The sequence below is a fragment of the Tiliqua scincoides genome, chromosome 1, assembly GCF_035046505.1.
Source record: "Tiliqua scincoides isolate rTilSci1 chromosome 1, rTilSci1.hap2, whole genome shotgun sequence".
Lineage (NCBI taxonomy): Eukaryota > Metazoa > Chordata > Lepidosauria > Squamata > Scincidae > Tiliqua > Tiliqua scincoides.
Window position 1 is genome coordinate 144,284,316 of NC_089821.1, and position 27,110 is coordinate 144,311,425.

The following is a 27,110-nucleotide window of genomic DNA, read 5'->3' on the forward strand; positions in this document are numbered from 1 at the left end:
CACTTGGTGTTTGTTTTCGTTTCTATATTTTAACATTTCAAAATATTTGTACATTTTAGCTGTTGTTTCATTCTGTGAAGCACATTGTTGAAAATGTATAGCAATTAATGATCATGATGATACTTTTCTATAATAGCAGCAGTGACCTTTGGCATCCTGAGAAAATGGTTGTAGTTTTATAAACTGAACAGCCCTAGAGTCTAATATTCCATCCCAACCATTGCAGTTACACTTTTTCTGAGCAGAATGTTTCTTTATAAAGTAACAAGGAAGTCCAAGCAGTTAGTGACTTCCAGATCAGATGGCTGTAATGTGCTCTAAGTGGAGCTGCCATTGAAGTCAGCTCTGGCTGTTCACACAGTTATCAGACAGATCCAATATATTTGTTTGTAAAGTGGTTTGTAAACTTTTTTAGTTGAAAAGTGGTATATAAATATCCTTAATAATGTTCCGCTATTGTTTGCAGCGGTCATCACTTTTTGTTTACTCTTTAATTATGTGGGTGGCTACTAAGCTTTCCTGTACTACAGTTTCTTTCACTGCTCACTGGCTATTTGGAAATTGCAGCCTATTATTAGTATTATTAGTCATGTCAAGTTGCTCATATCATGTAATTTAAGAAAGTGGAACTCTTATGCTCTCCAGGCAAAGCTGAAGTGGCTTTTATTTTATTTTAAAATGACTAAGTACTGACTTCTATAATATGTATAGAAAGACTGGCAAGAAGACATAACACTTTTTGCATGAACAATTCATAGACTTTTCATATTCTCTTTGCAATAATCTGTACTTTCATCCTTTTGATGTAGGGATAGTAACCTGCTCTTTATTATAAATTTCTTATAATTTTACAATATTTTAGTTAAAATTATCCAACACGATTACCAACTACATGCTCCAAGACCTACTTCACTGCAAAGCTAATATTGTTTAAAAAGAGGGAAAAAGTTGGTTGCAAACTAATTATCTCTATATTGCCATTGCTACTTATCCATTGTAAGAAATGTATCAAGTTTCATCTTTATCTCTATTCTTTAATGTTCCTGCTCATGTATGAACCTAGTTTCTGATTTTCAAAATAAGTCCTGAATGCTTGGGGTTCCCCAGACCTGCATTCAGCCAATCTTGGTCCCAGCTGAGCCCTCCAGAAGTGACAGGAGCTGTGCTCCAGTCACTTCCAGAGGAATTTCTGAAGCTCACAGAGGCAGTGCGTGTCCGCCCGCTGCCTCTGCGGGCTTCAGAATGGCCATTTTGGCCAAAAAACATTATAATAAGGCATTAATAATGAGAGCATATTAATAATGAGCCCCTGGAGGGATTTCCCGGGCCTCAGAATCCCATAAATGGCATCGTTTTTTCCAGCCGAAAAGGCCATTCTAAAGCCCACAGATGCAGTGGGCAGATGCATGCTACCTCTATTGGCTTCAGAAAGCCCTCCGAAAGGGAACGAACCACAGCTCTGGTCCACTTCAGAGGGTTTACTGAACCCCAAATCATGATTTGATTATCCACAATTTTTGTATCTGCGGGGGATACGAGAACGATTCCCTGGGGAACGGGGGGGGGGGAGATTCCCTGCAGATATCAAGACCCCATCTGCATCTGCACAAAGCATTTCTAGAAGGTGCATCTTCCAGATTCTCTTTAGACATATATAGCTTGTAACCAGAGTTTAGCTTCTCTAATTGGAGAGCAGTTAAGACTATGTGTGCTCCTGGAAAGACTGGAAACGTATGCTGCATACCTAAAGAGATTTGTTTGTTTACGCAGGAATGTTTTATTTCCGTTATGCAAAGTCCTATAACTGTCCTTGCTTTAGAAGCAGAATGTTTTCACTTCTAAACCCTGTGTCCACGTTGCCCTTTGAGGGCCCCCCCCCCCAGAAGAAGCAGCCTCCATTATAGGTCACTTTCAATCCTTCTAGAAATGTCCATGTTGTGTATTTTAGTGCTTCTTTCTCCATTGAAGCCTCCTTCCTTTTGGATCACCTCTTTCCCCAGTAGAGGTGTCCATGCAGAGCATTTTCCTTCACCTTTCCAATTGCCAAGGAGCACATTTTTTTGGTGCTACATTTTTCTCCCCTGGATCCTGGAATCATGCAGCCCTGCTCTTGCTGCTTAGACAGGACTTTGTACTCAAACTCTATAGTACTGGTAATTTCTCCTTCCGTTCCCCTCTCTCTCTCTCTCTCTCTCTCTCTCTCTCTCAAATCTCCATTCTTATGTGCTTATTTCAAAGCACATGCTAAGTTGACTTGTCCTGTTGGCGGACTGCAGAGGAAACACAGATTAGCCCAGCCTCATTCACTCACCTTCTCTAGCTAACTCCTGCTGTCCAAACGCAGCTATTCACAAGTATTTCTTCATTGGTTGACCTCAGCATTGAAATGGCAGGTTAATGAAGCTCAATGAATGACCTTAAGACAGTCATTATCCAATAATCTAACCTACCCTAGAGGGTTCTTGTGAGGATAAAATGGGGGTGGCGCTAGGAGAAGCACACTGACAAATAGGGAAAAAAATATAACAAACACAAATATTTTAGGGCCTTAACAGTTAACAGTACCTTGAAGCTGATAGGAAGCCAGTAAAATTGTTCCAAAACTGTCATGATATATTCATTGCAGTACACATCTGCAAAGTATTGGGCAGGCATTTTCTGTACCAGTTTGATCTGAACTGTCTTCAAGGCCAGTCCATGTAAAGTACATTACAGGAACCTAGTCTGGACCTGGAAGTTACCATGCATGGGAGGTAACAGGCAATATACCAAGATGGAGGTGTTCAGACTGAGCAGAAATCAGTTTTCATTGACATAGCTGCATGTATAATTAAACCACCCTAAGGCCATGCCCCAAAGAGCTGTTTTTCAGCATCTCTGCAGACACAATGGTCTCTATCTTATATGACCGTAGCTCTTTGTGTTGCTTCAGTATTTCCAATCACCAGGCATATCATTTCATGGCCAATCCAGCAGGAAGTAATAAGCAAACAGATAACTGGGATTGATAAAAGTTAGATTCTATATGTTACATTTCAGATAATGTTCCTTCTGGTGCTCACTTTGTCTGCATATGGACTGCCCCAGTTCAAAGGAATTAGAACAGAAAAAGCATGAAACCCTCCACATGAAATCTACCATACAACTAAACATAATTTGAGTATCTATATAAATTAAGTTCCATTAGATTAATATTATTAATAAATATATTTTCAAAATGCCTAAGAAAAGATAAAATCCAAAAATTTCAAGAGACAGTGAATTCTGATAAGGCTTTTGACCTCCTCTTGGAAGAAAAATGTCAGAGTAGATTTTTAAATGAGAACAGAAATGCCAACTGCTGAAATTCATCCAATGGCAAACTAAAACAGAACACAATATTTTTCTCCTTTTGGAATATAAAAATACTATATAGGGCACACAGTGTGGGATCTGATTTCCCTGATATAATATCAAAATAATTTTAGAAAATATATGATTATCCATCTATGATTATTATTCAGTATATAAACTTTGCTTTTTACATTCTGAGTCCACCAATGCACTGTTACAAATCTTGTCCTATGGTTAACGGGAACCCCAAGATTGGACCTAAAACTCTGTTTATGAACCTGGGTAGAATGATCTAATCCTGAAAAAATACATGCATGAGAATTCTGTTTCTGCACAGAGGGAAGAAGGAGTTTCACATACATTTTTAGGATTCAGATTATACAAGACTAAGAACACAAAGATCAGTGGCTGTGATCAAACAATTTCTTCCTACTTCCATGGTAATAATTCATTAAAGCAGTCCCACACTCCAAGATTATTTTTCTGCTCATCAGCCTCTTCTATTTTGTCCTTTTTCATAAGCAGTTGTGGCAGTCAGTTCAATAAACAACTAAAGACAACTCGACTAAGTACCATACAAACCTTTGTCCATACAAGGGTCCTTTTCCGAATAAATGCCTGAATCCTTTCATGCAAACTTTGAATAAGTAACACACTTATCCCGTCTCAAAACAATTACTTGGAAGTGAAAAATTCCATATTATAATGAGTATCTTTGCACCCTTAAGCCCACACATTCCTTCTCAAACGATTTCTTAAAATGTTGCCCTCCTATATTCAACCTACGTCTCTCATTGTGAGAGCAGACAGACATACAATATTCATTTTTAGGCAATAGTTTTGGAAAAAAAAAACAAAAATTCTGTAATTACAAGGCATGCCTCGTAACACCTAGGTTCCTCTCGTACACTAATTGTCAGTGCCATTATCCCAACTCAGAGTCGTGAAGTAGAGCATTGGATAAAATCCATAAATAAAAAGATGTGTCATTAAGTCATTCAGATTCATATCATTGAAAAGCTCAGTACCTCAGCCCAGTCCTCCCAGAGCTAATACTTTCTTCCCACAGAGACGACTTAATAGGCTCATTACATTAGCATTCCTGAAAGCAAGAAACTCAAAGAATTTTGGTTAATTCTCAACCAGATGCAGGGAACCTGGAATCTTAAAACTTTTAGCTTAAAATAACTTCTTTCTTAAGGGCCTCATTGCTTTTTCTTTCTCAAAGCTTCAAAGCCATTCGCAGCGGTTTCTGACAGAATTTACAGGAATCCTGTAGTATGCCAATTAAATGAAGTCAACTAACTGCTAATATTATGTCTCCAAAACGTCTTCATTATTAATGGAAAGCCCTGTTGTGTGGCAACATGCCAGAAGAATGACTGGAGAAGAAAAGAGACCTGTTTTTTGCTAATACTTGCTCTTGCCCAGCATTTTGCTATCAAATCAAATGAGGTGAACTCCACTTTAAATGCACATATCAAATTTGACCCACTTTAGTTTTTGTCTACTGGTGAAAACTTTAAGGGTTGCCAAGTAGTAAAATTTGGTACTTGATACACATTTGTACATAGCTGACATTTCATAAATTGTACAAGTGTCACTTCCATTAAGTGGGCACTCACAAACTTCTAAGCACCAGATGATCCCACACAGTGACCAAACAAAACACACACTTCTGTGGTATTTCTTCAATGACCAGAGCTCTGTAGTTTCTGCATTGTTCTCTACACTTGCAACACTCCTTCCAACTGTCCCCTTTCACCTTTAACTGCCATATTCTAATTAATCTTTATTGCATATTTTCCTTTCATACATTCTTCTGTTCAGTCTAGTACAGCAGCAGTTCTCAAACTCCCAGGGAGTTTGAGCCCCGTTGTAAGTCCTTGCAGGGGAGGGGGGAGGAAGCGACACAATAGCCAGGATTGCGTCGCTTTGGAGGGGCGTAGGGGCTTGCTGAGACTTACCACTGCCTGCAACAGCCTCCTCATGGTGCAGGAAGCCCCACTCCAGCCTCTATAGGGCTCCCCAACATACGGAGAATGTACAAATAATGACTGCAACCCACTTCCAGTTTGCGATCGCGAAACCAGAAGTGGGTCGCAATTGTTATTTTGCCTGTCTCTGCATGTTGGGGAACCCTACGGAGGCTGGCACAGGGCTCTCCGCACCCCAGGGGGATCTTGTAGGCTGCTGTAAGTTTCAGCAAGCCCCTGCACTCCTCCGAAGTTCTCCTTCATCTTCACCCCTTAAAGTGGCAGAGGCCAGGGCTCTCTGGCTGGGGCGTTGCGACACCCCAGTTTGAGAACCACTGTAGTACAGGGTTTCTAAAACTATGGGTCGTAACCCACTTTGTGGGTTGTGACTTGATTGTGGGTGCATCGCAAACTGTCAAGATGATAATAGAGGAGCAAACCGAATTGAACCCTATGGAAAGTGAAACTGAGCGATACCGAGTGTGAGTAGATGACCATGCCTTGATCCATTGCAAAGAGCAGGCCAAGAGGAATCTAACATCACCAGAGTGGTCCTGATCCGATGGATGCCCCCCCCCAAATACCCAAGAAGGAAGTCTCTCCCTCCAAGCTGTTGAGTGTATTGAGCCCTATGGAAAACAAAACTGAGCCACACGTTCACTCACGAGTAAGCAAACATGCCTTGGCTCCTGTGGATGGTCAGGTGCAGGGGAGTGCAAGGCTACCAGAATGGCCCCAATCCCATATACGTGGATCTCAACAGGTGCACCAGAAGGCAGCCCCCCACCATAGTACAGTAAAAAGAGGCTTGAGCTGCTAAGAGTTTTTTCTTTTCTAGTCTTGTAAAGGTAGGTGGGTCCTGATGGTGTGTAATGTTAAAAAGTGGGTTCCGCTGCTAAAAATTTTGGTAACCACTACTTTATTGGAAAGTGTTGTTGTCTTTTCCAGATTCCTCCCCCACCTCCCCACAGTGGAGTCTCATTTCCTCTGCTCATCATCCTGGGTTTTTAATGCTGTTTAGAGGGAAGCTTTGAATCTCAATTCAGCTGAAACAAAAAAAAAATGTTGAATTTAAAATGGATTTTGTCCCAAATCACACTGAACCAGTTTAAACAGAAGAACTTTAATTGAACTGGGCATTGTGTAGGTCTGAAAATCTTTCGGTGTTTTTTTGGAGAGGTGGTTGAGGCTTTTGCAGGTAGACTACAAAGAGAATTCACTTGGTGGGACAGGGCTGTCTTCCCCATTCATCTCTCCTTATTTAATTATTTGTTTTACTTTAATTATTTATAATTATTCATTTTTGATTGATTGATTGATTGATTGCCTGCCTATCTAGGGAAAATGGCACAATTTTGGTGCTTGCCATCGGCAATTTCATTGCTTGCTGTATTCTCAGGAAAGCATTTCCTGCTTGATGATGTCACTTCTGGTCTCACTTCTGTTTAATGATATCACTTCTGGTGGGTTCTGGACAGAATTTCATTCTAAAATGTAGGTTCTGTTGCTAAAAGTTGGAGAACCACTGGTCTAATAGATTGCAAGCACTCCAAGAAGAGGAAGTGTCGTTTGTAAACCGCTTTGTGAACTTTTAGTTGAAAAGCGGTATATAAATACTGTTAATAATAATAATATGTTCTGTGAAGTTCTGACTGTATTGAACAGAAGTAGCAGTAGTGGCAGCTGTTTACAAGCCCTTGCCTTGTGCTCTCTCAGTCTCACATGTGTGGAGGCCAACTGAGGTTACCTCCTGAAAAGAGAAAAGTACTCTGCGTATCTCCAGGTGCATTCTCTTTATCTTTACTGCAAAAACCTGTATCCACCCTTTCTTAGAGGGTTCCCTTGGATAAAGGCAAGTGCATCAAAGGCCTCTGCTAGACCTTTCTGCTCAAAAGCTCAACATTGCAATTTAAGGCCGGTGCCAGAATTAAATTTCATTGTATTGTACTACACAGTGGTGTCAATAGAGTTTGCATTACCCAGTGCAGGCCATCGTGTCACCCCCCATGATGGACCTCCTCCCATGCAATGGGGAGGGGTAATGACCCAGATGGTGGGTGTGCTGATGTACCATTGTCCCGCCCTGCTGGTTTTATGGCTATACCTTTTGATAGAACACAGGTCTTTCTATATGGTTTTTAAAAAAAATTCATTCTGCTGTAAATTATGCACCAAAACGGTATATAGCATGATGGTATTATTCCTACAAATTGTGATTTTAGTTGCTAGTGGTGTCACCCTCCCCAGGTGTCACCTTACTAATACCTTATTGATTCCATGCTGTGTCATAATAACATCTCATTGAGTCTTCAAACGATCAGTCTCATTGGTCCGTTTTGAATTAAGGAAATTCAAATTCAAATATGTCTTATTACATAAGACTGTTGCATTTTTGTTTTCTGTTTTGTGTGTGTGTGTTTTTTGTTTTTTGTTTTTGCCATAGAATGGATATATTTCACTCCAGGTTTTTCATTGCATTCTGCTGTAAATTACACATCGAATTGTATATAAAATGATGGTATTATTTCTATAAACCACCATTTTTAGCAATTTTGGTCACTAGTGTGCATCACCCCCCCATGCATGTCACCCAGTGTAGACTGCACCCCCTGCACCCGTAGTGACACCACTGATACTACAGAATAGTTAAATAATTGTTGATGGGTACTTTAATTTGGCCCCCTCAACAACTAGTGATGATGGAACTATTGTCCAATCTTCTGTTTCCATACTGTTTGAAGGTGTACCCAAGTAAATGCAATACAAACACTTAAATGAAATGAACCAATTTTTCTGAAGTGTTGGTTTCACAGAGCAGACCCAAAATTGGCACAAAAGGAGAACTTGGATGGAAGCCTCCACAACAGACTCAATGGGCTTTCAAACTACATGATCCTCTTTCTTGTTATGCTGTAGGATACTAGCAAGGCAATTCTGACTTGCTTTCAACCTTAATGCTTTTCATTATTATTGCATAGTTAAACAGGCAATTTCACTGCCAAGGGTTTCACTCCGAAGCATCACAAGTGTAAACAAACAAGCACATAACACTCCTCTTCCCATAATTTCCAAACACAACTTGAGTTTTGAAGTGTCAAGCAGTGTTAATTATGCACGAATACATGGCAAAATGCTTTGGTTTTATAGGACAATCACTAATTCTTGGAATATAATTGTCTAGTTTTATAAATGTCTCTACAACAGGAAGAAAACATGCAATCTGACTTCTGAAGCAATAAAGGCCTCAGTATGTTTATAATCTCACAGAAAACATATGGAATCTTTCCCAACCTTCGCTAGACATAAAATGTTTCAGCATTTCCCTGCTGATGTTCTCATTACTTCTTCGAATACAGTTTAAAATCCATCCACTGGGATGTATTGGTGGAAAGTGAGTGTCCACTTTCCACCAATAATAAACCTTCCCTTGTACTCAGAATCCCTGTGGCACTGTGCTGATGGAATAGTTTCTGGATGGGATTCAGTAGCATGCAAGAAGCTCCTCTGCACTAGCCATGCTCAACCCTACTGTCAAGATGAGCCCCCTGCTATGGTGAAGGCCCAAGAGGTGCTGTGATTGATACGGTGAAAAAGTTAACAGGTCTGCACTCCTAGAACCCACTGTCTGGAAAGTCACTAGGCACACTATTTCCTGACTCTGAAAAGATCCCTGAAGGAAGATGCCTTGCCCTATCCGCATCAAAAGGTGGTAAAAAGGAAAAGGTTTGTGCTGTGCAGCTGCCAAGATCAAGTATTCTGGATTATCAACACTGGAAAGAAAATATTCAAGAGAATGAAAGGCAGAAATTCAGGATTCATCTTTCCAAAGGCATTTGTAATGTTCTACACTATAGTAAAGTGCAAGCATTTGGAACACCCATTTTTGTAGCCCGCAACGCAAATATTCTTAAGTCACTCACCTTCATCAGCATGTTTATAATAAAAACATAATAACTATTTTCTTCAAAAAAAAATAAAGATCTATTATCCTTATTATAGCTACGTTTAGTTTTCTATTGGATACTTCTTCTAGTTCTGAGGTTTTAATCTAAGCACACTTTCCTGGGAATAATCCCCACTGAATACAATGGGACTTACTTCTGAGTAGATATACATAGGATTATACTGTAAGACAACATTGTTTTATATTCCTACCGATGGTCATTTACTGCATTTGCAACACTAGCTCTGTCATTTCATATCATCTGGACAGATGCCTTTAACCTTCTCCAGAACACTATCCTGGGCAGGAGGTCTGGTCTAGAGGGTAGAGCCTCCATTTGCCTGAAGATTAACATTCACAAGGTCGCCAGTTCGAGGCCACCGGCACCGTGCGACCTTGAAGCAGCTGGCAAGCTGCAGCTGAGCTGTTCCATCTGCTCGGAGCGTGGGAGGATGGAGGCCAGAATGTTAAACCAGATCGGAGTGTAACACCTTGAATGTGGTGGTTCTTGAAAGAGAGAACCTTCTTTCAATTTGTAAAAATCCCTGCGTGGATTTAATAAGCCTGCCTATGTAAACCGCCTTGAATAAAGTCTTGAATAAAGACCAAGAAAGGCGGTATATAAATACTGTATATTATTATTATATTATTATCCAATACCAAATCTATGAAATATCTGACTGTTTTCATCTTAGCTATTAAATGTCAGAATCATACATTTCAAGCTGTATCCTGAGATACCGGGTTTCGCAAGCAATAAAAGACTATGGTTATCTTATGAAGGAGGAAGGTGCTCTGAATCCAAACATCTGTAATGATTTCATTCAAGGCCATACTAGACTTGACACATACTCGTTTGTTGTTCTCCCTCACATTTTTTTTTTAAAAGCTGCATTAAGAGGCTGAAGGTTTAAGTGAAAGAATAGGGGGAGTTGTAGTTGCTTAAGCCCTTACCCCCTGGTGCTTTTCAATTCAAATACCTCCTTCAAATTGCTTTTGCAACCAAGGGAAGGAAGATATGGGTACCAATCCTGCAAGGAGAAAAGCGACGGGGGGGGGGGAACATGCATCCAAAAGATGTGCTGCTTTCCAAAGCTGCTTTGGGTTTTAAAATATCAAGAATGAGATACATGTTACTGTGGCCCAGTTTTCACTGAGGTGGTAAATCCTATACTTCGGAAGTTCAATTTCAGACGGCAGGTAGGGGGGCTCACATAACTAACTGCATTCCCCCCCCCCCAACATGTAGAAAACTGGTGTGTGAAGGAGAAGGCTGGGCTAGGGTTTTTCATATGTGGAGAATATATTTTGCATGGAGGATCATTCAATCATGCAAGTCCTCACATTCTGAAGTGGTACAGCCCTGTCAAATTTAACAGATCATTGTGTCATCTAGCTTTAGCTAACAGTAAATACTTTGTTAATGGTGACTCAGTATCTCTGTGACATTTAACTAAAATGTATTGTAGAAGTCAGTAATTTTTTCACATTAGCTTGCAATGTAGAACGTAGATATTATAAATCTTGTGTGCAATTTCGAGAATTAACTTCTAACAGAGATTGCAGTATTCTACTAGTTGTGGGCTGATGGATGGTGCAGGGAGCCGCACAAGAGCATTTTTTGTGTTACACCTTGCCAGTCAAACACATGAAATTACTATCAGAAAACAACTTGCTTTACCAACAAGTAAGTACTTAGAATATGGTCTTAAGTAAGTGGCCACACAAGAAATCAAGCTTTGCAATGGGTCCCTGTCAACCTACCACTAAGACAGAAAGAGTTTGGAAGAATGGAAGAGAATTAACACTCATCTCAAACAAGGATCCAGAAAGCATGGGAGGAAAGATAGGTGCAAGAGGGCAAAGGTGGCCCAGGTTGAGGTGAGATGACCCAAGTCTCAGAACTGAAGAGATGGCTGCAATCCAGACCTTTACTCAGGATGAACAAGTACTACACATACAATGCACTACCAGAGCATAATCTTTATCATAAGATGCACCATGTGCTTTGGTCTGTCTGAAAAATGGCCATGGCCTACAAAAGTGTTCTCCAAGTGTGGGACCATCTGTCTTGTGGGCAACTGAAAATAGAGACAGTTTTTAAAGTGCTTTGAAAGCTGATTTAAAAGCACATTACCAGGATAAGCAGTTGTCTGTAAATGACAGTCACATAATAAATTCAGCAGAACCACCTTCCCATAATCACTGGGGAACCTGTAGAAGCAGTGTTTGTGGTTGCTATAGACAAAATGCCTACATACATACAAAAGATATATTAGAGCAGTTATTCATCATCTGTTTTCACCCTCAGCAATGAGAGAAGGCCACTGTGACATTGTCTAGAAGTGTTACCCAGTCTGTCTGTTGATCCAAACAGAAAAAAAAGTTCCAACTATTTCTTGATATGGGACACATAGCATACAGGGGCAGAGACCATCTTCTGTCAGATTCTGGGATTCAATATTTCAGTGTCTCTGCTGATACTGAATACTAAAGGTGGTTATTCTGTTCTATGAAAGTAACTGAGGGCACAATCCTATCTTGCGCTGGAACAGGCAAGCCAGGAGGTTTGCACTGTATCCAGCTTCAGAGAGGGCACCACAGTGGCTCAGCCGAAAGTAAGGGAAACACTTCCCCTTACTTCCTGGTAAACTACGGCAGCCCATATCGGTCTCCTCGGACTTGCGCCACCTCCTGAGGTGGCGCAAGTCAGAGGAGAGTGGAGAGGCTTGAAGCCGCTCTGTGCTGCTTGGCGAATGGGGTTGGAATCTGGCATAACTGCCGGGTCTAAGGCACACCTCCCATTCCCTGCCCGCCCGCCCATCCAACCCCAGGACTACCCACTGCCTGCCCTCCCCACCCACCGGGACCATCCACCCATGCAAGATTCAGTCCCTCCGTCAGCGCAGAGGCTGACGGCACGTTTGCGACTGTCTTGGGCAAGGGACTTGCCCAAGGGTGCTTCAGGATTGCACCCTGAGAGTGCAATCCTATCTTGCACTGGAACAGGCAGCTAAGAGGCTTGTGCTGTGTCCAGCACAGCACTGTGGCCAGAAGCAGCTTAGCCAGAGTCAAGGGGAAACTTTTCCCATTACCCCTGGGTAAGGACTGCTGGCCCCAATGGGTCTCTTTGGACTTGCGCCACCTCTGGAAATGGCACAAGTCTGAGGAGACTGAAGCGGCTTGAAGTTGCTCTGTTCTCCTTGGGAATGGGGGTTGGGATCCAACATAACAGCCCTGCCTCTGGCTCCCTGCCCGTCTGCACCGGGGCCGCCCGCTGCTCGTCCTCCCCCGCCCAAGAACGCCCGTCTCCCTCCTCCTCCTCACCTCCCCCAAGCCTACCTTTTACTCTTGTGTCAGCCCAGCCAGGCCGATGCAAGACTCTGCGGGGAATCTGCCACGGAGGCTGGATTCAGCCTCCGTGCGTCGGCGCATCTGGAGGCGCCAACGCAGCTTCCTCGTAAGGAGGAGCAAACATGCCTTACGGCACATTTGCAACCCTCCCAGGCCAGCCCAAGGGACTTGAGCCAGCCCAAGACCAAGTTAGGATTGCGCCCACAAACATAGTTGTAGGTACAATGAGTCCCCATGAGTGACAGTATACCAGTACATCCTTGAAGAATAAGATCGGAATGATTTCAGTAACTACTGACCAGGGAGTTTGAGAGGCATTGTCCTTTACCAGAAGGAATCTATTATTAATAGCTCACTTCTTACATATTGGAACTGAAGTCCAGGATGGAACTCTGATCATATTTAGCCCTGCTAACACCACAAGGATATCACACAATGGAATTACAAATGTTTTAGATTTGAGTTAAATCGCTTTCCTTAAGGATGTCAAGATTGTTTTGCAGAGGAAATATTGTTGGTGAACTGGGAGTACTGCCGTCTCTCATGGCAGCACTCCCAAAATGGCTGCCATGTGTGCTCCGTCAGCAACCATTCTGCAACAGGATTGAATTGTCAGATACAGAAACGCTGGGAGAAATGTCCCACTGCAAAATGCTGTCAGCCTAGGGCAAACTGTAGGACAACCTGACCTAAAGAATTGCTCAGAGCTTTAAAATATTTTAAAATGCATGGCTATAAGGCCACTGGCACTACGAGTTGGATGCCTTGTGTGCACATAAAGGTGCTGCTGCTCAGGTAAGGTACTCCTCCAATTTCTGCTGAATCCCACCCCCACCCCCCCGCTGTAGCCATTCTGAACACACACACCCCATAGTATTTTGTAGGGTCTGCTGATACTCAGGAGCAGGTTTTCAGGGAGCAACAGTAGGAAAGCCTGTTCTGCAAGCAGAATTCTACCCCTGATTCCATGGATCCAATATTATGAAAGCAAACGCAACAGTTTAATTACTGTGGATTAAGCATCTGTCTGAAAACCCTGTTTTCAGGTAGATGCTTCATTGTTCTTGAGGTTCAAGCAACAGTTCCCTACTCAATCATGCAAAATAAAAACATAACACAGAAGATGTCAGTTTTAGATTATGAATGTTAACATCCAAGAACCCATATGGTGAAGAGCTTTGCTTTAGTGGCACTAATTAGCAATTATGGCAAATTAGGTCATTCTTTACAATAATACATTAATTGTACACAAAGCTTTACAAAGACATATTGACTTGCTTACTCGTTATCTTTACAAGCCACTGGGGAGCCACCATGGGATAGCATCACAGCAAGTACTGCTACTGAACAAAGTTGCAAAAGATAGTTTAATATCCCTAGTAAGATATTTTGGCTTACAATTGCCTTACAGTTGTGGACACAGGCTGAAGCCCATCATCTAAATGCAGCATGATACATGTCATTTCAGAACTGTGATCCTGGACACATACACCTTTTTCCAAGCAGCAGGGATAACTCCAAAAGAAAAGTATTTAGGTTCAAGGAACAACGTACACAAAACAAGGACGCATGTCACAGTTAAGGGGCCAAGTCAACAAGGTGTTAGGTCACCAGAATTTCCAGGCTAGCGGAGGGTTAAAAAAAGCTGGAATAACATGAACTGTTGCACCAAAAACTGCTTAGCACAGCACTTACTGCTCAAGTACTGTATTTGTGCAGAGCTGGACCTGCTGCTTTCCAGCCATCCTCCTGCCACTGCATAAAACGGTGTCAGCATCTGCTCATAGCAGAAAATTTCCTAGGATCAGGGTGTGGAAAAATTTGGGGTGGACTGGAGGGAATTCAGGGGTCATCAAATTTTTAGCCTCATATTTTTCTTTGAGGCCACTGAGCGCTACATCCACTGTCAAAGAGACAGGATCCTCACCACTGACATGGGGAGGGTATCCCGGTGCTGTGAGCACTGTCCTCAGAACTCAGGAATAGCTGGGGACGGAGTGGAAGACAGGAGTCCGAATGCATTTTGGCCCCTGCATTCCTTTAGTGTTGATACAGGTATCCAGCCACCCACTGAGTCCTAACTCACATGAACCAATGAACATACCTCCACGTTCTCTGGAGAGAGTCTTTTCTATCCTTTCTTCTTTTAATAAGTATATTACAATTAAAGAAGCAGGAAAAGGCTTCCTTCAATTAATGAGGAAAGGTAGGCTCAGTCTGAAGTTCTTATTAGGAAATACCATTCCCTTGATGGCTTCCTGATCATTTGCGAATGTGATTTGTCTGGTGGGGTGGTAATTAGTTTTAGCCTTTGGGGAGAACATGAACTCCCTTTGAAGCCAGCCTGAGCAGAGTGACATAATGTGAGTGAATCATTTTATTTTTGTGTAAACTTGAAAAGCACCTTTCCTCCATTATTGACTTAAGCTAGGTGACAGTAGGATGATGGCTGATTTTAATTTCAATCAGCAGCCTGTGATTACAGCCTTAATTAGAATATAGAAATAGAAAGCAGTAATTTTTAAGCTACCCAAGAGAACGTTGTTTTAAAAGGAAATATAGTACTGCTAATTAATGATTCTCGCATGCAAAAATGACTAAAATATAAAACTAAAATTTTATTGACACCAGTGCCATTATGAAGGATCTACATAAGCCTTCAAAATAAGATCATGTTCAAAGGTTCATTGCTAATTATACAGACAAACAGCCCAACCAAAGGCTTATGACTGGCAAAGCAACTCATTCATCTCTCAGGCTTTCTAAACAGTTGAGCTAAAATGTTTACCTTGAGAGTGTTTAATGAAGTTTGCTAAAATAAGAGATAGCGGCAATGAAGAAGACAAGGTCCTATATTTATAGATGAAACATGAACTAAATTTCAAGTCCTATTTCAACCAAAGGCATGTATCCTTTAAGCCAGTGGTTCCAAACTGTGTGTTGCGATGCCTTGGGGCATTGCAAAGGTCTTCCCAGCCAGCCCAGTAGGGAGACTGTGCGGGACTCAGCTTGGTTGGCCGAGCTCCTATGTGTGGTTTTCGCATGATGGGAAAAGCTTTACGACCCACTCTGAGCTTCTTACTGGCCTTTATAGCATGCTCTGCGATCTCTGAACCTGGAAATGATTGGTGATGATGTCATCACCTATTACTTCTGAGAGCCATGTGCTTCATTTGCAGCATGCAGAGGTGTTGCAGGACGATGAAGATTGGGGAGTTATGCCTTAAGCCATAATATCCGCAATAAATGTACAAAAATATACAGGCTGGTTACACACTCTGAGATGGGGCTAGAGGACTCCTACACTGTTAGATGGTCTGATCTCTGCCTCTACACTTGATCCCTTAAGGAAGCCACCACACTAAAGAGGGGTGTGTGGGCTACACCCATTGGCCCTTTTCCATAATTCTAACATTAGTGGCATTGCTAGCGGGTGCAGGGGGTGCAGTTCACAACAGGTGATGCACACAGGGGGGTGACATCACTACTGGCCAAAATTTTTGAATAATGTTATATATCATTTGATGTGCGATTTAATGCAGTATGCAATTAAAGAAGCCGAGTTGAAATAACCTCTATTCTATCAAAAGTTATAGCCAAAAGACCAGCAGGGTTGGAGGAATGGTGCATCACCACATCCCCCACCCACTACACGGGAGGTGGTCCATCATGGGGTGATGTGCTGGCCTCTCGCACCAGGTGACACAAACCCTATAGATGCTACTGCCTGACAACTACACCAGTCCACCAGCAAAAAAAAAAAAATTACACAGACAAGTCAGTTGTGTCAAAAAGATATGTCCAACTGCAGTAAGGCAAATATAAAGCAGACAACATGATAAACTATATACACTTGCAAGACAAAAACACTTCTGCTATGAGGTGGACAATAAACTACGCTCTACTTTGAGCCAATTAAGAGCAAAATTCCTTCTCAGATTTGTCAATTAGCAACTAGCAATGAAGCAAAAAATGAAGGATGGTCACCAGAAACCTGTCTGGTGGCAAGAAGGGTCTTGTCTCTATAACCTTGGAGTAGATGCTGTCTTCTCTTCAGATTGGCCTCTAGTTCTGCCCACCGGCAGTCAGAAGGAACTCTTAGCTGCACAAGATAGGGTAGCTGAGATGCAACTGCCCAACCCAGAAGAGCAGTCTTGGTCCCTCCTCCCCCACAAGAACGACTTGGGGCAGAGGGAGCCTCCCAGGTTAGTCCAGGGAAGGGTGAGAATTGTTGTGAATAAAACAGATTTCCCAAACGCAATGTCTGATCAAGACTTGCTCAAGATTGGCTGGTGAGCAGAACTTGAGGCCAAACATAAATGTTAAGAAGAAAAATACATTACAGGGAAAGTAATCTCATTTCCATGAGTGATGTTTAATTTGGTGTTTACAGTGCCAGTACCTGTAAAGAGTAAGAATGGTCTAGAAGTTTGACCAGAATACATGTCCAGTTTTAAAATGGCTCTCTTCTGCTTTGAATTCTACATAAAATATTCATAAATAATTCACCATAGACCAGACAATCTTCTTAGTAATGAATGTGACAGCATCCTCCATGCTTGAACAGTTTGGATTAGCAATGGGGCTTTTGCTCCAAATCACTGTCATGTGGTACTAATACAATGGGCTCTGCCACTATTGGAGTGGACCAAAAGGATTCATTTTGCCTACATTTATCATCAGCCTCAGAGATTAAACATTTCATTGTTCTGCGTATGCAGTCATTTGATTTTGATGCATAACATTTTTTTCCCCAAATGTGGATGAACTTTATCAACACAATACTTTATACCAGGAAGAACAGTTTAAAAACATCCAAAACATCTTTCTCATTAAAAAAACAAAAACAAAAAAACATATTCTTGCCCATCTGCTCTGTGGGCAAACTGATTTGAAGTCTCCCTCATAGAGAAGATGCTCTCTTCTGCATGCTGGTTTGTCATGACTAATTTGTTCTGCCACCAAAGAACAATGAGAGGGAAACAACTTGATATGTAAGCCCTCTGGGCTGGACTATGCCAGTTCAATGTTCTATACAGTTCCAAGAACACATTTGGTGCTAAAGTAGAAGTAAACAGAAACAGTAGCTCAGAAACTAAAAGCAGCATAATAATATCACCAACCAAGAAAGAGAGTCTGACAAGTCATGACACATTTGCCTTCATCCATGGCTCTTTCACATGCCAATGGTGAACCAAGTAAAGTCTCACTTGTGAGATCTCACTTGCACAATATGAGTTGCAACACTTCCTGCAAGGAGAAAAGGAGGTGGGGCAAAGCCATGTTTTTAGTTAGATCTGCTAATTTAGTTAAGACTTTTGTCATCACTGTTGAGATCATGCTGTTGGCTGTGCATTGGGATGGTTTTTTTTCTTCACAAAACGTAACTTTCAAGTGCAACCAATAAAAAACTTTAAGCACAATGAATGCCTAAAGTCTCTACCAAGAAAGAAGAGACTCTGGCAACCAAGAGCAAGAACTGCTGCAGTTCCTTTATAATACAGTATTATAACAAGGGGCACTATCTCTGACCTTGTCAAATTAGCACCAAAAACACCACTCTATTCACTGAGGGGCTTAATATGCTTTCCTTAAATCAATTCCTAGAAGATAATTTCCTGCAGGATGGGACCCAATTCTATTCTGCGATCTGAAGGATTCCATTAAACCTTCAGAGTACTTTGTAAAATGTGAAAATGTAGTTTACTAAAAAGATAACCTAGGAGGCTGCAGTGAATTAACCCAGGACTGCTGACTACTGCCATTCTCGTGATGCAGAGAATGTCTATGCTCACAATATAATGTCATTTACTAACTTCCAAACTCGATTTACTCTCTAGCTGCAAGTCAGCAGACTTCAGTATAAAACATGGCCAGAAATTAGTTTCAGTAAGGACCACATTTCAAGACCAGAGCAATTCATAAGCAACAACTAAATACAAGTAATTACTTCCTCCAGGGCATTCCTTTGAAACAGGTATGGCTAGGTTTTGATGTGCAATGCTGCAACAGTCAACTGCCTGCATGAGTCATACCCACCACACTGTGCTGGTAGCATCTAGTAACTTTTATTATGCTCTGTCACAATATGAGATGCTTTGTAACAACGTTGCAAAGGTCCTGCACATTTGTATTAACTGTCCAGTATTAAATCCTACATACAGGGACCTGAATATGAATTTAAATTTCAATGATGATTTCAATAAATCATACTTCCAATCATACTTTCCCAAATGTTTATCAGTGATGGGAAAATACAGTGTGACTTGACTTGAGCTGAGTCACCGTCCCCCATGGCTCGACTCGAAAAGAGTCATAACGGGGGCACTTTCCAAGTCTCCAAGTCACCCTTTAGTGACTCTAATGGACTTGAATTGAGTTGCCCCTCCTTTAAGAAAGTCCACCATGGAAAAAACGGGGTTTCTGCTGGAGTGTGTGTGTGTGTGTGTATGTATTGGAGTTCTCTTTACTCACTCCCCTGATGTCCTTGCCCATCTGTAAACAGGGTGGAAGGGACAGCGAGAGAACAGGGACACAAGTGGCAAGAGGGAGGAGGGTCACGAGCAGCAGCTGCAAGGTTTACCAGGACAACCTGATCCTTGCAGCTCTACTCAGAAGTAGTCCCACTTCAGTCAGTTATTCAATGAGGCTTGCTCCCCCACATAACAATAGAGCCAAGAAGCCACGAGGTTGGAAAGCAGAATGAGTTGTCTTCTGCCTTCCTGGGCTTCTGCAGTCAATCATAAGGCAAGAATCCCTTTGGGCTCTGTCTCCTGCCCTCTCTCAGTCAATGAAAATATTAGAACTCTGATCCTTTCTCAATAATCATCTGTTCCTTCCTTCATATCAGAATCAGGCAAAAGAGTTTTCTCCTGCCTCCCTGGGCTTCTGCAGCCAATTGTAAGGCAAGGGCTGTGCCTCCTGCTCTCCCTCAACCAATGAAAGTATCAGAATGTCCATAGTTTGTTCAATGATCATTGGTTCTTCCTTCCTATCAGATATGGAAAAAAGACCTCACACCCACCTCTCCCCTCCCCCCAATTCATTAACCCTTCCCTGACTCCCGGCTGGAGCTTCTCAGGATGCTGGCTGCACAAGGTTTTCCATGCCATGCAAACAGTAAGCAAGCACTCCCAGACACAGGCAGACTCAGTCAGCATGCATGGGGATGAGTGCCAAGTCAGGACGGCCCTGAGTCTTTTTCAGAGTCTTCCATGCACATGACTCACAAGTCACCCAAAACCACACATTTTTGTGACTCGAGTTTGAGTCACTGACTTGAGTCCCCAACACTGGTGTTTAGTATTAGAATCTTACGTCTTTCTTTAAAAAGCAAGGAAGTGCTTGAAAACAATACTTGAGAAGAGTCACTTGGGGACCTAAAGAAGCAACTTGGTCACTGCTTCCATTTGGGGTAGACCTAGTGAATTGCTTTTAGCTATGCAAAAGAAGTGGTGTTTCTCTTCCTAAGTTTCGTTTGAAGAATCTCAGTACCTGTTTTTAAAAACTTTGTCTTATTGCTTTCATTATCCCACAATGAATGACAAAGGATTGGCTCCAAAAACCATGAGCAGAAAGATAGCTACCACATGTGATGTTCCACTTACACTTGCACAAGATATACTAAATGCTAACTGAGATAGGTTCTGTGCAGTCACTTATACTACTGGTCTTGCTCATGCAGAAGAATTCAGTTTGATGTTAGAGATGTAAAACAACCCTTCCATGAGCCCTTCCACGTATAGATGCACACATTTGGAACAAACCCAATAAGCAGATATATCTATGCAATGATATCCCTGCCAAGCCTTGCATACAAAAATGTAACGATTGATGCAAACCAGTATACTCTTAAACTGTGCTGTGCAATGACTGTTCAGACATGTGCAATTAAGTACACTAAATAATTTCAATGCCAAAAAGAATTTACCGGCTCTCTTATATTTGTCGCAATGATTGTTTCCCTTACACTCTCATTTTTCTTCTTTACATTATTTTCCCCAGTTCAACAAAACACATCTTGTCAATACTGATTTAGAAAGGAAGACAAAAGAAGACCCAAAAGGATACCTGTAAGGATATACAAGAGTATGTTGCAAGAATTTAGCTTCTTTTTCTCCCAAAGACAAGAGTAAAGAGTGAAAGTTACAATTGTTGAGATGCTGCAGTAGATAATATTTCTTCACTGAATCAGTATCCTGCCTTTCCCTTGTGGGGATGCCCAATACAACAATATAGCCCAACACAATACAAAATACATGGATGGAATGCTGACACCCCTGCCTAATATTAAGGACAGACCAAAACATTTGTGAGGCCTATATAAGTATAGTCTATTTATACTTATGTGATAGGATTTTTTTAGTTGACATTATTAGTTGAGATTGTTCCACAACATCTTGGTCTGGGTCAGCAGACCACTGTGGTATATGCAAATGCTTACAAACATAGCTGATCTAGAAATATAGAATGTTACTATCTTTCATAATTTATCATTACACTTGATCTTCCACACACATCACCCACATAAACACCAGTGTGTGGAGATATGAATTCAGAGAATTTGGTCTACCTCTTCCATGCCTCAGTCACAGCTGAACATACATACAGTGGAAATTCAGAACCGACTCTCACATAGTATTTTACATATATGACAAATCAGCAATTGTGAGGGGGGGGGGAACTTGGAGGACGCCACAAACCTTTAATATTGCAAGAAACAGTTTCAATATGTGGACAATTAATTGCATGTGGATGATCAATAATCTGGCTATATCACAAATATTCCAGCAATGTCAGGGTGTGTTTCTACTACCTCATCATGTCAGAAATCAGTTCTTTCTCCTAGTTTTCAAAATATATAAACATCAATATTAAGATTTTGAACTTTACACTATAGCCATACCTCATGATAATTCTTGCTTAACCATTCCTTGATTGTGGTAAGTGCAATGCCTGCAGCTGGTTCGTTTGGAAACCCTAAGCAGAGAAAGAAAAAGAGGAAATATTTTTGTGCCTGTACGCATTTAAGTATCTTTAAACCTTAGTATGATGAGATACGCTCTGATGCATAAATTAAAATATGCTTAACTGGGAAAAAAAATAATACAACATAAAGTATTAGAATTAGAGCATTTCCCAGTTCCAGAAAAAAACATCATGGGCAGCTCAAACCTATGCAGAGCCTACAGAAATGAACTCCTTGCCACAGGATGTGGTGACGGCATCTGGCCTGGGCGCCTTTAAAAGGGGATTGGACAAGTTTCTGGAGGAAAAATCCATTACGGGGTACAAGCCATGATGTGTATGCGCAACCTCCTGATTTTAGAAATGGGCTATGTCAGAATGCCAATGCAAGGGAGGGCACCAGGATGAGGTTTCTTGTTATCTGGTGTGCTCCTGGGGCATTTGGTGGGCCGCTGTGAGATACAGGAAGCTGGACTAGATGGGCCTATGGCCTGATCCAGTGGGGCTGTTCTTATGATCTTGTGATTCACTACCATAAATCCTGTTGTGCACTTTGGAGCTGCTGGTGCAATGACTGGAGGCTCTGTACACCTGCTAGCAGATCCTAGATGCCACGTAGGAACAGGTACAGTGGCAGTGGGGAGCTTTCAAGGGCAATTTGGGGGGATCGGGGCAGGCAGGGGCAGCTCGAGGTGGATTTCAGCAACACCAGTTTTAGGTTTAAGAAAAGATTAGGATCTTATCCCTGATTTCCCATCTTGACATGCCTCCTGGGGCTCCTTGGATTTAAGTCTCCTCACACAGCTGTCAGAAAGATAAATAAAATGCATTTTTTAACGTATTAAACGACCCCTCATAGTATGCAAAATGTGACCTGGTAGTGCTGTTGCATAGCATAAATCATGGGAGACGTCATAATTGTTAGTTCTGTCTTTGTTAAGATGACAGCTGGTAAATTAAACGTTTCTCTTCAAGGCGAAAGGAAAAGAACCTTGGGACCAGCAAAGCATGGAATGGAAAAACAGAGGGGTAAAGAATAAAGAGAAGTCTTGTTGAGGTAGGAACTGACCATGGTAAGGATTATGAAATCTGTGGAGAGCAATATGCAATATACAACATATAAAATTCATCACGCAAATGCTTAAAATGTCTAACAGGCATAGCAGCTGTTCTGTAGCAGTGCTTTTCAGTCTCTGTAGCAGGGCGGGCACAAGACTACTGTACCAGTAATGCAAACAGTGATCTTTCCTGAACCTTTTGCCCATCCCCATCCAGCCTCAATGGTTTAATTTTTTTTTCTTGTGTCTTTCCCAGCTCCTGGAAACGCAGATTCAATTCCACCTCGGCCTTCTTTTGAAGCAAGGGTGAAATACTAAGCAGAGCGTACCACTGAGTTTTGTGTTTGTAGAAATAACCAAACATGCAAATTATTATGCACACTGCCATTTTGTGACATGCTCTGACACAGATTGCCCTATAAGACAATATATTACTTTGTACACAACCTCTATGATTAGAGATATTTTCAGACTGAAAAGTTCCACAAAAACAATTCCCATTCATCTGAAAAGGATTTGTACGTATATATCTTTTCTAATTAATTTGTTCAAAATGAGTTATTGCTAAAATATTTTATTTTGTTTCCATCTTGCTTCTAGTGAATCTAAAGCAGCTAAGACACAAGGAAAATGTTATCTAAGAAAACAGTGTTATCTAAGAAAACGCTTATTCCTAATGGTTTCTGACTAAGCAATGAACATGTTTCACAACCTAGCAATTCTCAATCTGCAAACAAACCTACACCCGTAATTCCACCCTCTAATGACTGGCATTATTTTTAAGTTTTTATTTTTGATCCTGCCTCAAAATGTGAATGCTGGACTTTCTTTTCTATTTTTTAAGTTTCTCAAATAATTTTATTAGCAAACTTATCTGGAGCTAAAGCAAAAAACTTTGGAGAACACCTCAACTCTGCTCTGAAAAATTTGCAAAGGCCTCCACACTTTAGGATGTTTTAATGAACTAGAGTTGCTAGACAGCTCAGACCAAAGGTCTAGCATGCACACAGCTCAAATTTATGGAAGTTTCTGCCTAATTAGCCCCTTAATGAGCTCCTCAGACAACCATCAAACTTGAAAAAGCATAGCTTCGAGGAGATAATTCTTAAATCTACTGTTCAGGCTTGGCAAACATGAAAGCAAAGCATGGCAGTACGAAGCACCTTGACATGAGTTTCTTTAGGTGCTACTTGGAAACACTATCTAAATGACTGCAGATTCAAACAAATCTACCCGTAGCTTTATCATCAATTGTTTCAGAAAACAAGGACTGGAGAATTCAAGGCCAGGTGAACAAGTGTATATTTCCCTCTTCTTGATTTTCACAAGGTGACAGGTATGGTGAAAGGATTGATTGATCAATTTCTCCCCCCCCCCCCCACACACACAGTCAATTGTTTAAAATTGAAATTGCACTGCCGTATCCAAAGAAAATATTTTTAAATGAACTGTACTTCCAATTTATACCTCCATTCATAAACAAGATAAATTTCAATTAATATCATAGCCCCTTCCGTAAAGGCCCCTGCTGTATGTTGTTCCTTTGCTTTCATCTTTTATGTCTGTATGCTGATAAATTATAATACCAACAGTGCCTAAATAGTCTGTTTATGCATAGCCTATTTTCAAAAGAACTATTTTCTTTCTGGTAAGAATGATTCACCTTTAACGTGTTAATATTTACCCCCCTGTAACTGGACCCTTGCCAGAAGTTCTGATTATATACTCTTTCTGTGTTACAGAGAGAGAGAGAGAGAAAGAGAGAGAGAGAGAATACAGTATTTACAAAACTGGAAGCTATTTACGAACATAGCTACAAAAAATTCCATGCCACATACTTCTCAACAGGGGAAAAAAAAGAATCTGGTTTCTTAGCCTATGTTACTATTCAAGCTACTTGAATAAAAACAAATATTGAAACACTTTGGAAACAAAGGTTAGAGGCACACAAGAAAAAATTGTTTTGCGTCTTCTCCATTCCTTTAGCTATCAAGCATCTCACTCATTTTGTTCTTCATTCATTATAATGTAATTCATCTCATCACACATTAATTACCTTCTCATTGGATTTCATAACTCCCATTCATTTTCATTCCCTATTGTTTTCAATGGGAGTTCCATTTGCTTTCAAAATGCTGTATGCAGGGAAATAGCCCAGGGAGGGCAAAAGGGAAGCAGTGATTCAAGAAAATGGGGCACGAGGGGGTGGATTGCTTTTTATTGCCACCTACCAGATGTTTCCCCACATGTAGCCTTTCAAAAACAGCCAGGTCATTCACAGAAATTAATTGAAAACAAAAACAAATAAGATTTATGAAAATGAAGTAACTAAAAGCTAAATGCTTTGTTTATTTGTTTATAATGAATTAAAAATTAAGCAGATGGACCCCATTTGTTGAATTTTTTCCTTATTAGGAAATGAACACAACTTCCATAGAAGCCCATCATTCATTCCTGGTTCAGCTGAATGAGCCTGCTTTCCTCATGCCCTCACTCCTTCCTCTTCCTTTGTATGTCACAAACTTCTGTTTTCAGTTACCTTCAAAGTCAGGCAAAGCACAATACAAAGTTTTCAGCCACTTTCATTGTTTTGTGTTTATCCAAGCTGTGTTGTCACTTAGAGCAGTACTGGCCTGTTCCTTTTCACTGTGGCCTTTGGCAGAAAAGCAATCTTCATAAGCACATGGGAATCAAATTACTTGAGTGAAATGAGCTTGAGGAGTCTCACAGGTAACCAATTGCTGGAGAAGCCGCTCAGACAATTCTGGCTAAAGGCTCAATTTCACAAAAGATAAAACAGGTAAAGGTAATAAGAGTGACAGAGGCCCTGTGTTGCTGCAGTGAGGGTTCCTTCAGAATACTGAAAAGGATGAGGGCGCAAAAAGCCAGGGGAGCAGGAGCTGGCCACAACAGGCAAACAACACAACAGCTTAAAGAGAGCCAGTTGACAGGTCTGACGTTAACAAAAAAAAAGAGATGATTTACACATCCACATATCTGCTTTTAGGAATCTGGCTGTACAACTTAATGAGGCTCTGTTCACCCAAAGCAATAAATAAAAGTGATGAAAGCAGTTCTCATGACAACACTGCCATCAATGCTTCTAGGCCCAAGGCACACAGTAGATATAACAGCACCAATTCCCCATGTCCAGAATGGCGTTTTGCATCTGCCGAAAATGATGAAAATTTCTGCTCAATCTTTCCTCCATTTGATTCCTTCCCTGGAAAGGTACTGTGTGAAAAATAGTCTTATAAACTGGACTGTATGCAGCTGACCGGCACTCCTTTCCTACAGTCACATGCTAAAGTTGTGGAAATAACTCTAGCCATTGTGGCCTGCAGCCAGTTAAAACCCAGTTCATACAGACCATTCTCACAGAGTCAATAAAAGGGTCACATGGAGAAAAGCAAGGTGCCTGTTTTAAAATGCTGTGCCTGCTGCTTTTCTCTAATCTCCTAGTTCTATAAGTCCAGGACCCACCAATAGATAATGACCCAAATTTTGGTGGTTACCGAAACTGACAGGGCAGATTAGGCTGTGTGCATCAAAAGTTAGCCAAGCTACTACTGTGGTGGGGGGAGTACTGCTGCCCAATTACCATTATAGCCCCATCCCTGGCATTCATAAATCAGACAGCAGCCTCTAGGGCAAAGGTAGACAACCAATGGATATACGTGAGCTACTTAACAAAATGACTAACTGCCAAAGATCTATGTATGAAATAGTAAAAATCAGATTTTTCATTATTTGCATACTTTTAAAAAGCAAGTTAAAGATAAATTATGTTTGAATAGTGGAACCCAGTGCTAAAAAGTGCCAAGTATAGAGTGTATTATCTCAGACACTGTTCCACACATGCCAAAAAGGGTTTAGCACTCACTGGAGGCGCTCTCGCTCTCTCTCTCTCTCTCTCTCTCATAATTAATTAATGATTAATGATATTGTGGCCCTTATCAATCTCAATTTGTATGCCTCCAGTTCTTCATTACTGCATCCAGGCAGATTTGCACCTGCTGATCCTGCAAATCCATTCATCCAAGATGCTGTTTTGCACAGGACACTATACACAGGACCCAATTCTGTCCAACTTTCCAACACCAACGCAGTCACAATTCAGCCCCAAAGAAAAAGAACAAACATTCCCTTAACTTGAGGAGGCCCTCCATGACTGCCCCACCGCAGATGCAGCACATGACCTGTGGGCATGGCTACATTTAATTGGATAGGATTCAACCCACAGACACTTTCACATCTAGGCTCTTTTTGAACTATCTCTACCCTGCAAAAATCAAGACTACTGGTCTAGCATAGGTTTCTCTGCAATCAATTAAATACATGAAGAATGGGGATGCGTCCAGCAAGCATTATATTCATCTTCCCTCCACATATTCATTTGCACAGTGATATGAATGCCTGCACAGGGCTAAAGCCTTTTTCCTTCAGTTATTGCAACTATGGTACATCTGCAGTATTATT

At 41.2% G+C, this 27,110-nt stretch overlaps 1 protein-coding gene across 3 annotated transcripts in view; it reads right to left on the minus strand.

Annotated features, from left to right (window-relative positions):
* Positions 1–27,110, minus strand: part of MACROD2 (mono-ADP ribosylhydrolase 2) — a 1,146,647-nt gene that overhangs the window by 377,754 nt on the left and 741,783 nt on the right. For all 3 annotated transcript variants that reach the window (XM_066609514.1, XM_066609523.1, XM_066609505.1), the window contains exon 8: positions 21,512–21,585. In XM_066609514.1, the coding sequence (XP_066465611.1) occupies positions 21,512–21,585 (74 nt within the window). The remainder of the gene's footprint in view (positions 1–21,511; positions 21,586–27,110) is intronic.